This window comes from Acanthaster planci, linkage group LG09, assembly GCF_054643075.1.
Source record: "Acanthaster planci isolate LZ-2023a linkage group LG09, COTS_SCS, whole genome shotgun sequence".
In the NCBI taxonomy this organism is placed as follows: Eukaryota; Metazoa; Echinodermata; class Asteroidea; order Valvatida; family Acanthasteridae; genus Acanthaster; species Acanthaster planci.
In genome coordinates, this window is record NC_141785.1 from 11,015,132 (window position 1) to 11,028,727 (window position 13,596).

The 13,596-nt window shown below is 40.1% G+C and overlaps 1 protein-coding gene across 4 annotated transcripts in view; it reads left to right on the forward strand.

The window, feature by feature from the left end:
* The first annotated feature begins 4,591 nt into the window (after positions 1 to 4,591).
* Positions 4,592 to 13,596, forward strand: part of LOC110981995 (uncharacterized) — a 31,148-nt gene continuing 22,143 nt past the window's right edge. For 2 of the 4 annotated variants that reach the window (XM_087141229.1, XM_087141228.1), the window contains exons 1-3: positions 4,596 to 5,265; positions 8,220 to 8,300; positions 13,002 to 13,083. In XM_087141229.1, coding sequence (XP_086997355.1) covers positions 5,063 to 5,265; positions 8,220 to 8,300; positions 13,002 to 13,083 — 366 coding nt within the window. In that variant the 5' untranslated portion in view covers positions 4,596 to 5,062. Of the gene's footprint in view, positions 5,266 to 8,219; positions 8,301 to 13,001; positions 13,084 to 13,596 lie in introns of all 4 variants that reach the window. The other 2 variants (XM_087141227.1, XM_087141226.1) reach the window with 2 other exon arrangements.

The window sequence follows — 13,596 nt, forward strand, 5'->3', positions numbered from 1 at the left end:
AATTCTACCTAGTTTGCGCGGATAACACTGTCTTAACGTTCAGTCGGTGGCATGTCCAACGATGAGGAAAACTCCCCCAAAACATGTTGCCATTCCCCCAAAGCACTATGGCACTTCTAAAAAACGGTATACATTACCACCTTTTTAAGTGGGTTTATAAATTTACGAATGAAAAGCCTTATTGTAATTTCGAACTCCGGTTTCCCCCTCCCTGGAACAAACCCGGTAAACGGGCCGAACACCACTGCATTCAGCTTGCAATCAAAGTGGAAGTATCAGACTGCAACAGTGATTGGGATTTAAAAAAAACAAACAAAAACAAAACACTGATGGAGGCCAAACCGGGACTCGACGGCAACATGGATTGTAAAATCGTGATGGTGAAAGCATATCATAAAGAAAAATCAGGATGGCATAAATAAGCGACAAAAGCATTGGAAATGTTACCAAAGTATTCCTGAAATGACAGTCGACTGTAAATACTAGCATCTTTATTTTGGCAGATAAAGGTAAATCCCTGACTACGCGCCTTCAGATGAATTCATGTGTGTGTGTATATACTCTCTAAATTGGGAAGATTGAAATTTTGGACAAGACGTTTTAGAGTGAAAAATCACTCTGAATTTAGACTGAAGAAGGCTGAAAATAGCCCCTTCCAGGGGAAGCTCGAGTGAAATTTCAATCTTCTGGAGTGAAAAAATTTCACTCCAACTCGTCTGGTCCTTAATACCAATCTGAGGGATTGAATTTTTACTCAAATGGAGTGAATTTTCACTCTTTGGATTCACTTTTCAAATGGATCTGTTTCCATTTTTGTAACCTTTTGTTTATGACACATATTGAACCATAAAGGGTGAGGGGTGTGATTGCTCTGTACAAACACTTTCCGCAAGTTACAGCCCCAGCGGTCTATACTCTGCATCGACGCGGCTGATAGCACCTGTATACGCATCACTGCACGGTTCTGCATCACTGATGGTTTGGATTGAAAGTCAGATGAAAAGTGCAGCGCATCGATTGTTGTATTCTGGTTGTTAGGCGATGTCGGGAAGAAGTTATGGGCCAGTCATTTACTTAATAAATTTACTTGCATTCTTAAACCAAAGGCTATTCCAAAGTTTTTATAGGGTTTGGGTTGTTAAATATTTATGTGGGCCTATAAGCTGTTGGAGCCATTATTATGCATATTCTGTTGGTGCGCATAATTTTGTTGTGCAAAGTGGTTGGGTAAGATGTGACCTTTTTGACTGAACAGTCACCCCTATTTCGTTTGTCGTTTGCGTTCGAAAGACGAACACCCAACTTAAAGGGTAAACTTATCAGCCGTTTCTGTAATCTTTGCACGATTCATAAACGTGTTTTTATTCGCCATGAGCAGAACTTGCACCCCTCAGCGGTACGGTTGAAAAGAACCACATTGGTCGGGAGTGTTCTTTTTGTTGGTAGGCCTATTGATGTGACCGTTTGCATGTATTTCATAGTCGTTTGTAAGCACCAAAGTTCAGTTCCGACCACTGATCTCCTTTTACGACCAAAGGAGCCTCCATTGCTCAGAAAATTGCGCCCTCTCTTCGTCCATCTCGAGGCTCATAACATTGTGCCACGCGTGCGTTAGCTTGTCATGGCGCACGGTCGTTGGTTATGGTTGAAAAGCTTGTTTGCTTAGTGGCCAATATTTTCAAAACACTGTCGGTACTTGAGTGATTTTGAAGGATTGGTAATTTACTAATCATGCTCTTCTGACAAGGAATGCCGTGCGTGACATCAAAATAGTGGGCTTGTGCATCATGATGTTGGTGGAAGTATTTCTAAAAATGGAAACACTAGGGGCTCTGCCGCTTTCTTTTCACTTCCAATACGGGCGATTCACAATAGTGCGCCTCCAAGAGTTTGCAACGCGTTGACCAATCACAGCGCGCGAAATCTGTCGACCCTTTCCAAACGCGCATTGGGTCGACAGGTTTCGCGCACTGTGATTGGTCAACGCGTTACATACTCTTGGAGGCGCACTATTGTGAAACGCCCTTATTAAAAGTATTTCAATCATGTTTGTATACGTGTACTATTGTGACACATAATGATATGCATGGAAACAAGTTGAACTGAATGTTCATTGCTTGTTTCCTTTTAATCCTAAAAGAACCGCGTTATTTTTGCCATTGGGGGATTGTCCCCCTCCAAGAACTCGGCTGTGCCGAGCTCGATTTTTTTGAAACATGATGGGAATGTAAAGATACTCCTTGTTATTACAAATAATGTTTGAGCTCAATCAGAAGTTATTCTTTTGTTGTTTTCGTCATTTGAAGTTTTGAAGTTCAAGGCTACATGCATGGGAGCCAGCCCGCGTGCATTAAGTACCAAACCAAATCTTTGGTTCACCGGTCTAGGATAAATGCACGCTACGCAAGAACTGTTCGTTTGATTTTTACAAAATTGGTGTCAAAATGACTGCAAAGAGTTACTTCAAAACTCATTAAGACTCAACTCCTGAAAAAAATGCACTACGGCGATATCAGAAAAATGGTGAGGGGCGGATTCTCTTCCCCGCGGCTTTTTTAGGACGACTTTTGTGACAGTTATATGAGTGACTGAAGGCAGAGAGTCGAGGAAATGTACATAGGTCTATCCACAAAAGTGCATTCAGATTGTTTGTTTATACCTCATAGTCTGAAATGCATAAAACAATAAAAATCCAGATCAAGGGCAGAATTTTTTGTAATACCTCTTTCGGCATAATTTCTACATTTCAAACATTTTGTTAAACAAACAATTACTTTTGAATGCATGCATGAAGTTCTTTCTGTTTTTTGTCTTAGGAGATAGAGACTTACAGACTAATAAACATTTGGAGCATTTGGAGCAAATATATTTGAGTTAAAATAGACAAGCCCCCTAGTGCAAACTCTGTTTTAAAAGTGCGTACCTTAAGAAATTTCTCATTTACTACAACTTGATAAGGTGCTTTTTTTTAAACCACTAACTTTGGAGTAAAACATTTTACGTCTCTCTACGGGTAAAAAGGCTACACAGACCAAGGCTGAAACATAAAACAATCGACAATGTGTCAAGTTTACTCATATAAGGATCATGTTCACGACATATAGCCGCAACATTGAAGAAAACCAAATATTGCCTGCTTTTTTCTCAAGTTACATGTGGCTTCATCCGCTTCATCATAGTATGAGCGCCCCCATAAAACTGTGAAAAGAATCTGCCTAATGAATAAAAACTTCAGCACTCCCCACCCTTTGGAAAATAATGTTAGGGTTGCAGGCCAGTAAATAGGTCCAAGATTGCCTGCGCGGACCAAATCATGATTTGTAGGCTATGAAATTCTCTGCTATTAGAGCCTTTCATGGCACGTGGACTGGGTGGTTAAAAAGGTGGATGAAATGCAGGGGCAGGACTATCAGCTTGTATTTCTGAAAGTATTGGACCAAATGGTCCCTCCGAATACCTTCATTTTGCAATGAAGTGTAGGCATAAATTTCCAAAATGAGATGGGCCTCATGACTGTTTTGAGGGGTGATTTTCTCTTAAGAGAAATATCTTCAAAAGTTATCGGTTAAGCCGCTGAAAAAATGAAAGGAAAATGACAGATGAGAAAGTGAGCTTTAATTTCTTATGTGTCTTGAATACCTGTGAAACTCTGAGTATTTTTCCTAATATTTTGAAGTGGAGATATTTATCACTGCTGTCTATGGCAATTTATTTATTGGTCTGTACCTATATTAAGGCTTTATTGTGAGGGTGCCGGATTGTACATAAATAATGCACTTTTCTTCCGTTAAGTTGAGACTAAAAGTTTGGAGATTACGAATAGTAAGGTGTAAATTTCCCACGGTACTTGTGTCAGTGTTACAGTTCTTCACGAACCCCTGCGCCGATTTTTCACAAAACCTTTTGTAAACTTGAAGTTGAGTTGAGGCATTTAGCTGTCAGCATCATTACTTCATGCATTCAGTTTATTCATTCGTACGGTGTTCGCATGACTACATTCATTGTGTGTATTTTCCGACGTCCAAGTACACGTGCAACGATTCCATTTCTTCAATGTTTGTAACTCTGAGAAACTTTTAGCTGCGGAAGTCAGTGTCGCAACCCCCTCCTCTTGAAAAGTTTCTCTCCTGTAACCACGAACGGGTGTCGCTGGGGGCGGGGGCGCCGGGGGTGTCACGCCCCCCCCCCCTTTGGTTAGTTTTGTCAGCAAAATCATGGTCTGTTGGCTCAATAAAAAAACAAGAACGGAGTGTCGACGGGCTAGGGGATCAGACTGCGCGACAGTCCGTCGCCAAATTTCATGCGGCACCCCCCCCCCCCAAGTCTGTCGACGCCCGTGTATACGCTGCCGATGCTCAAGTAAGAAACAACTAATTTTCATTATAATTAATATATGTCAACCTAACATTTCTTTGTAGTGCTGGCTTGAATGTCATAAAACTCTTGGCCAATAAACTTTGCAAGTGACCTTGAAATTTAGGCCCGTGGCGTCCCACCCCAAAATTCTTTGAGTTGGTATTTATAGTCTGGCATATAGTAAAAGATATTCCACTTCTATGATATGTGCACGCAACACGTCAGGGCTACGTTCAGGCTATAATTGATGAATTGTTTCTTCAGTCTGGACTAGTGGACGCGTCACGTACGTACGCTGACAGTGTTCACAAATTCTTCATAACAACTTCACTTCTGCGGGAGTATGTTGAACAAACCGGCTTTACCAATCTATCAGTCTTGAGTACACTATCTGGATAAGCCAATGTCGGATTACTATGGATTTTTTGTCGTCGTTGGCGCAGTGTGGGGAAATCGATTTTGTTCACTGGGGGTCATTGTGGGAAATGATGCCAACCGTGGCAAACCTTGGTTAGCAACGGGACCGGCCATTTTGAAGCCAAATTGACAATCGACCAAGTTTGAAGTTCGTATTTACACTGCTGTTGCTCACCTTAATGCTCAACGTTTGAAACCATGCCGCTGACTTACAATTTTGCTGCGTTGCAAGAACTCCTTTGGAATAATGTTTTTTTGTGTTTTTTTTTGAGGGAATGACCCGTGAAATATGAACGTTAGCAACCGGCATAGGCTCCGGCCTAGGCCTAATTACGACTCGGACTCGCCGTCGTCCATCAAGGATGGCACCGGGTTCCTTGCCGACACGCCGGGGGGTTCCAGTTCGGCAACTTCGGTGTCAAGCGACCGTCGGGACGCATTCGTAAAGAAAAGATACAACTCACACTCTGGACTTTCATATGATTCAAGCCGGTAGGTACATTTAAATTCATAGTCCCCTGTGGCATCATGACAAGATTTTATTTCACCGGTACTTTGGTACCTTTATTAGGGACTGACAAAATGTTTTAGGCCTACGCCTACATCAGTACATGTACCTGTTTAGCAGACAGGTTATTTACTTAGGCCTACCACTCACTGAAACCTCTGCCGGGGCCTAATATAAGCTTTGAGCTTTTTGATTGTAGGGCCTATTTGATGGAGATCTTTTATCATGTATGGGAGTAGAGTCTGCTAGATTTTTAACAAATCAAATTTGATGCATCTTTGAGAAGGAATACAGCTTCCATAGTTGATCTTTAATTTTGGGACTTAGTCTGTGGCTGGGCCCCAGCTTTCAATCTCCATTGACATGATACTGGTATGATAAATGTTTACAAACTTTGACTTCAATCCTGAGCAGTTGACAAGAAAAAATTGTCTTTAGCACTGCATTGAAAAAAGTAGACAAATATAGGCCTATGCTTGAATCTCAGACTTCGGCTACTTTTGTGTTTTACCCTGGTACATGTTCTCGGGTCTATGTTTTTTAACACACCGGCATTTAAACCAAAATATGGAATTTGTTCTAATGAACAATTTGATTTTGATTGGCCTTGGGGGCACATTTACACATCATTGATTAAGTTTGCCAGACATGGTGGGCAGAGGATCTGTATGCAGTGTTGGCCCCTAGTTTTGAAATGCTCTCTGTACCAAACCATGCAAACCAGGCATTAGTTGTTTGCAATTTGTTCACAGACTTTACTTCCTTTGGAAAGAAAAATTCCCCGAAATATAAAAATAAGAAAGCACTGAGTATCCTCCATTATATTTGAGCGTCATACATGTACACACCAACAGGCCTCAAAAGGGCACTTTCTATTTGGGTTTTTTTGTGAGAAAAGGGGCTTCTTCTACCCGGGAGGAACAGCAATATTACTGTCACTGACCCTGTTGACTTTGTTGGCATTTGTGAAATTCAAAAACCATGCTGGTTTGACGTGGAGCCCTTTCCGAAGTGGAAATTTCATTTCCTTGAAGAGTACAAAGTACATGTACATGTATACATGTAAGACTTGACATTTTGGTTAGGGAATAGATAAGGGAAATGCATGGTCACAACCAAAAACTAATCCAGTGACCTTGTGACGCTGGAACATCAATGCCATCCGCCACATGATAACTGTTTCAATTTGCTTTGAACAATTATTAAAATGTTATAACGTTTTCAAAATGACATCATACAAGCACAGACCTAATACAAGCACATTGTTGTTGCTAGTTACAGAGTCTCGTGAGATAGCAGTAGTGTATATCAATGTATTTTTTGATTGGCTCTTGATACTGACATTTGCAAATCTGTTCATGTCAATTCATGCATTCTGGCTCTGTCTGACTAAGGGTTGGGTCACGTTACTTACAATGTTGCTTTTGGGGATTGCTCAAAGTTAATAAAAATCAAAATTTAATGAAATGAAAATGCTGTTCTATTTGTAAAAATGCCACAATTCCAACGATTCAAATGCTAGCAGACCAATACTCCCAGTGTACACATGTGATTTGTTTAAAATGTGCACTACTGTGCAAGGTAATGCAACAAGTTTATTGCACATGAAACCTTTCTGGTTAAGTGCTGTCCTACCATTAAAAAAAAATTGAACTTAGCAGTAATTATGGATTATAAACTTACATGTACATGCTACAGAATGTTTTACTCCACTTTTACACACACTGACAGCTTCTCGAGTTTTAAAAGCATGTACATGTACGTACATGTAGTATTTGAATTCTTGCAATAAGTCAAAAGTTTTGATCTCATTGAAAGGATTGAATTACAGTTTACCCCCACTTTGTCCTGCTGTGGAATTCCTTTTGTAGATAGCTACCTTGCCCATGGCCTGCTAACCATGGTTACTGATCACAGATTTCAAGGCCTGCTTGACCTATTCAGAATAGCACTGATATTGAATTGCTGGGTTTGGTTTCCACATTTTATCACCTGTGAAAGTGTGCTCAGAAGTCTGTTGTGCAGAGGTGGAAAATGAATTTCTGCACTTGAGTTGGGAGGCCGTGGTTGAAGACAAAAGAGTGATTCAAGCAAAAGGCATTGAAAAGAAGTTTACAGAAATCATACCGTACATCTAATCATGCCTACCTCCATGATCTAATCCAATCTCTTTGCTACAGATACTGTACTAGTCACCTAAGCCTCCGTGGCTGTGTAAGACTTGTTGGTGCATGCAGGGTAGATTTCATGCCAAAATGGGCTCTTTTCACCTGATTTCCCAATTTAGGGGTCGCTTGCCTCCAGCGATAAGATTTGATTTCAGTGCAAATATGGTTGTCCACTTCAATAGCTCCCAGTTTCTAAGGAAGCGTTGTTTGCATAGCAACAAAGCGGGGCTTCTGTTTTACACATGGTCTTGGGCTGTACCATATGACCTTGTGAGGCTTGTGTGACTGTGAGCACTGCGGTAATGTACAGGTAAACAATAAACTAGGAGTGAATCAAAAAATTCTACACTGAAATTCATTTTGTACAAAACTGAAATTGTATTTTTTGTGTATCATGGAAACTTCCATAATAAATCAATGTAAACACAAGTTCATAGCGTACAAATACATAATTTAGAGGAATTTGAGTTTTGCCCTTTTTGAAAGTGTGATTTTTATAGTAATAAGCAGGACAATTTGTATAAATTCTGTCAGTTTCTCAGTAGGCACAACTCTGTGAGCCAAATATTCTTTCCAGAGAGTTACTCTATGACCATGGACATTTTGTGAGCATTCTTGAGTGCTCTGTTGTACTTGTTTACAGTGACCCTGTCCAAGTACATGTATTTTCAGTTTGTATTGCACCCATAGTAATTAGATATACATGTAGGTCTTGCATTGGTATTCAACTCTGCCATAAGTTGTGTTATTAATGATCGTTTTATTTATAGACTGAACTCAGCCCCGGATTCCTTGGCTGATGACTGGGACCTTGAAGACGGAGGCTTGGAGCAAGTGAATGTTGTTGCAAGGTGAGTTCCAGATCCTGACAGACTGTCCATGAAATATCACATTGTAATCAACTCCTCCCCTCTTAGATTTATTGAGCTCACTGTGGGACAAACCTCTATTTATAGTGACACTTTACTCTGAAATAATCCATTAGGGCTCAAAAGATGGCAAGAAGTGAGTGAAAACCTGTGAGTTTAAATTTAATTCTTTCAGAGAGTAAAATGCCAGACATTGTTCTGGTATGCTGCGTTTGAGCAAGTGTAGGTCAGTGTTTACTGAAAATTAGCATGGAAATTGTTGTACAGTACAGTAACTCTAAACATTATATTTTTTGTGGAAATAAATCAGACACCAGACTTGAGTTTGTTTCAAAGAGACCTTTCGGATCCCCAGTGTTGGCCGAAATCCATTTCAAGGGTCACTCTGAGGTGCACTCCATCATGCTGATTGTTTACATGTATGCTTTCCTTCCAATTTCATTGCAAGGTTGAGTGGGAAAATTTACCCATTTACTGACCAGGGCATCTGTCATTACTTTTGCAGCAGGTTGAGTATTAATAAGCATTTGACATGTTAAGTCAAAGGCACTGGTGCATGGCCAATGAAACTATGGAAATTGTTTCAGGTTAGATGGCTTGTTGCTCTAGTGAATGAAGTGTTGGTACACAACCAGACAACATAGTCCCCATTGACATGTGACATGTGTGAGGTTATGTCAGCAGGACCTTTTCATTGCCCTGGGGCAGAGGTTTACCCCTCTGGGATCAAAGGAGGTCGGGCTGGTTTTTATGCCAACAGTGACAGGGGAAATAATGTATTGGGTGGTTTATGTACATGCACAATGTAGAAGACTAGCAACAATTGTAGGAAAATTCGGACAGTGATCTTTGCACTTAAATTAACTTGTGTCAACTTTCTGTGACCAGCAGTGTGAAGTTGAAGCACAGATTGAACATGATAGAAGCAATTTGGTGTTATTTTTTCTCAATGAAATTTTGTACTGCTGAGGTCACAAGCCAGAATTTGTCACAAGTCGCATTGTAAACTTTCATGTAAGTTTGGATTCTGTTAATTACATTATTGTACATGTAAGTGTGAACTGCCTTGATTTTGTGAATTCATTTGTAGTGAATGTGCTGTGTGTGACGATTGTACATGTAGGCCTATATCGGGTCATTGTTGTAATTTGAGATGTATTTTATCCATCAAATTGGGATTATCCATCAAATTTCACCCTAAAAATGAATATATGAAAAGAGTTCAGGTGGATGAAGCTATCCTTGGTCACAGACATTTTGATATGTTACTGAAGTGAAGTGTCAGTATAATGGGTGGTGGGGGGATTTTAGCAAAGAGGGGTACATGTACATGTAAGTGTAAAGGCTGTAGCTTCCTGTGAGTTTGAAAAGTCAGCAAGAGATGCTGTACATTACCACCTTCATGGATGGACTCTTTTATCAAGAATCCATTACATCACTCTTTCAAATCTGCATTAAAAGTGACAACGTTTGATGCAGTGTGAATTAACCACAATCCCCTTTACCGAGAGAGAGTGTTAAGCATATGAGAGCCGCATGGACCAGTCCTGAAAGAGGAAGCATAATATGCCCACAGGTGATTCGGAAATGAGAAGAATCAAATGACAAATGGGCATGGCCCACTGTGGTTCTTTGTGAGGGACTTTGGAGGTGGGATTGGAGGGGAAACGGAGGGGATATTTATAGGCTGACGGACAATAGGAGGATGGTGGTCAGTGATGCTGCTTGATGGGGAACAGGTGGCCGCAGTGGCTAAAGCATCATAAGCCCACTCTGTTTATAGTCCTGTGTTATTTATTGAATCACTAATGGACTTTATTTGTGTCACTTTCTTTTCTATTTACACTTGTGAAAACTCCAAATATCATGTGGGAAAAATGTGCGCAAAGAGAAAAGGGATGTTGGAAATAAACATTAATACATAAAGAAAGCAACTCCAAATTAAATCTTCAATTTAGCTACATGTACATGTACTTGTTACCATGAACTGTTTGGTGTGCAAGCTTGTACATATTTGAGTATGGTAGTGTACATGTATCTTGTAGATTAGCTTAATGCTCAGCCTTCAGTGGTCATTTCAAACCGTTTGATCTACAGAGCGTTTAAAAAAATCTTAATTTTTTCCTGACAAGTTCAGCTCAATGTCATTAAAAATGCATACAGTACAATTGTAAACCTTTCAGTGTATGTGCACATGTACATAAATTCGCTCTTCATTTGAATATAGATGCCTGCATGATTAATAGAAAGCAAACAAATTTGGACTGGTTGATGAGATTAAACACAGTGCTGTTTTCAGGACTGTTGACCATGAACAGATGCATGTCCCTGGTCTAAAGGTCTGGGCAATGCCATGAAACAAACTCCACTCTCCCCATTGGCATTCACAGTGGACCATGTTTCCCCCCCCCAAAAAAAAGGACAATTTTTTTATTGTGGTGGAAATTATTCCCCTACTTAGTATGGTAAAAGCCCTACAATTTAGCCTCACCCCTCAGAAATTCCATAAAGGTTGCCAAGGGAATTCCCCAACTTCTTTGGCCTCCTGAAAAAAAACCCCAAAACAGAAGAAAGGGCACCCCCAAAATTTCATATTTGGTCCAAATTTCCAGTTAGCTTTCACATTTGTGTACATTGAGAATTCGTGTAAAAAGAGAGACGAGACTTCCGTGAAGCATACATGTACGTCTAGCTTCTTTAGGATTCATTTGTTTGTTCAGCTAGTAAGTGAATGCAGTTTGCTGTAGTCTTTGGTCAATAAGTAATATTGACCAGAACACTTAGCAAAAGTGCATCAGTAAATACAGCATTGCTTCACCTGATAATGCGAAGTCAAGCTCTGAAGGTGTAGTTTTCCTGCAAGATAAATATATTTGATGAAGGATTATCTGTACATGTACATTGTGAAAGATAAGCTGTGCACAATGACATGTTCACAGAAACTTCCCAGTTGCTACATGTATATACCAGTACATCTGATAAAGAAAAGGAAAGATTGTTTTGTGTCTTCTGTTTGTAAACAGTGCAGCTCAGCCCAGCCAATTGTCTGGGACAGCCTGAACAGTTACAGTTTCGGTGAAAAGTTACGGTACACGGACAGCATTTCTAACCAGCAGTTGAAAAAAGTGAAATTGCCTGGAATTGCAGAATGGAGCATCTGTTGTTTTGGTACTTGGTCACAGCTTTCTCTCCATATGTTCCATTCGCATTTGAAATTATGCAAACTTGTGCACGTATACCGGTACCAGTCTATGATTCTTAACCATACATGTACATGTAGGCCTACATGAATGTTGCAATATTTACTGTTAATTTGTGTGATGTTCCATTAATCCATGTTTGCGTAGCTGAGCTCAATGATCCTAGCATTCACCTTGTGCAACACGTGTTGATTGACAATGAAGCACTGGTACTTCTTAAATCCAAATGGGTAATTCCAGAAATTAGGGGTCCATTTTTGTGTGTGTCCGTCTCACACCTGACAAATGATTTTGTAAGTTCATAACACATTTTATAATTTCCAAGAGTGAAAAATTAATATAAATTACCTGTCAAACAAATAGTAATAGTTTGAAATCAATTCCGGTGATATTTCCATGTCAAATACCAAAGGTCAGATGTAACAGAGACACAAAAATGTTACAGTTTTGGGCCCCTGATTTCTGAAATTACCCAAATCACATTACAGAATTTCGTCCTGAATATAAGAGAAAAAATAGTCACAAATGAATAGTTGTAGTTTTACATAACAGCTACAAAAGACTTGGACAATAAGTGTGTTTCTGTTTTTGTCAAGAGAATGTGTTCCAAACCTCCTCTGAAAAAGGAAAATAAAAGTTCTGACTACATTTAACTTCAAACAAATAAATATTGTAGCTTGGGACAAATGTACGTGTGTTGATAGGGGTGAAATTGCAGCTTAAACCATAGCCTTCATGAGTTCATGCAGTACGATGAGTAATGGAAAATCAGTGCTTGCCACTGCTTGATGAGAAACCTGAGGCAAAGTTTGTTTTGCAGTTGTTGTGCAGGACTCTTGTGAGGGGCTTTATGCTCTGTGTAGTACATCGGGAAGCCTTATCAACCTTTGAGTCCTTTTAAAAGGCAGCTTGAGGGACAAAGCAGTGAGCTGGTGTTGTTCAGCTTTATTGATGACTTTCATAAGAAAGCCTACTGAGTCTTTCAACCTGTCTGGAGTCTGGATTACCACTAGTACGTTTCCAGTTGTGCGGTATCCAGGGCACCATTGAGGATGTCCTGCATATTCATGAGATTTGCTTCTCCTCAAGTGTGGTGTGGAAACTGGGAAGTCCCCCCCCCGATTAAACTGTCTCGGATCCATGTGGCAGCACATGATTTACGCAGTAGGCATTATCACTTCTCAGCGGGCATTATCAAATGATGTGTTTCGACAAATAGGAATAGAAAAACTGTCCCAGGCATTTATGACTACTTGTTAACTTAATAACACTTCTGCATGTAATCCCCCCCCATATTGCCCTTCAAACTTGGTCTGATATTTTCCCTTTAGATCAAGTTGTTTCCTTTAGATGCATGTCTAAACCACATACCACACCAAGACGTGCATACTTGGTACTGTAGTAGTTCAGCTTACTGTAGCTATGTGATGATGTAGTACCCATGATTTGTCTGTGTACATTTTTTCACACCCATAAATTCCAGGGTGCGACCACTCAGTGAGGCAGAGATAAAACGAGGGGACAAGGACTGCGTCAAAATCCAGCACAATTCATCCTCAATCACAGTGAGTCAAGTGGACTGACGTTACATGCAGTAATGTATCCCTTTGGGTTGGGTCTAGGGGGTTAAATGGGGATTTTTGTTGTTGTTGATTTTTTTTAGTCATAAGAATCTCCAAAGAAAAAAAAGAGGAGGGGGCTATTCCCGACTGCTTTTATGCTCTGCCACCCAAAATATTTTGCTTAACTGCTGTTTTGAAATTATTTTTACTTCACTGTGATGTGCACATACAAGCTTTCAAAACAACCTGAACCTGTTCAGTCTTGTACAAACTTTACGCAACTCCCTACATGTAGAATATCCCAAGGTTTTATCTTGAATTTACATGTACCACAGAGAAAGGTTGGGAACATTAAGCTAAAATCTCTGACTCAGCACTGCATTTACTAAGTGCCCTCTGATCTAGTGCATGAAAATGATCGTGGGGAGCAGAGGTCTACTGTGTGTATGTGGCATTGGAAAGGAAATTACCGTATAGTCAAAACGATTTCTGTACATCCAACAATCCTGGCTGGAT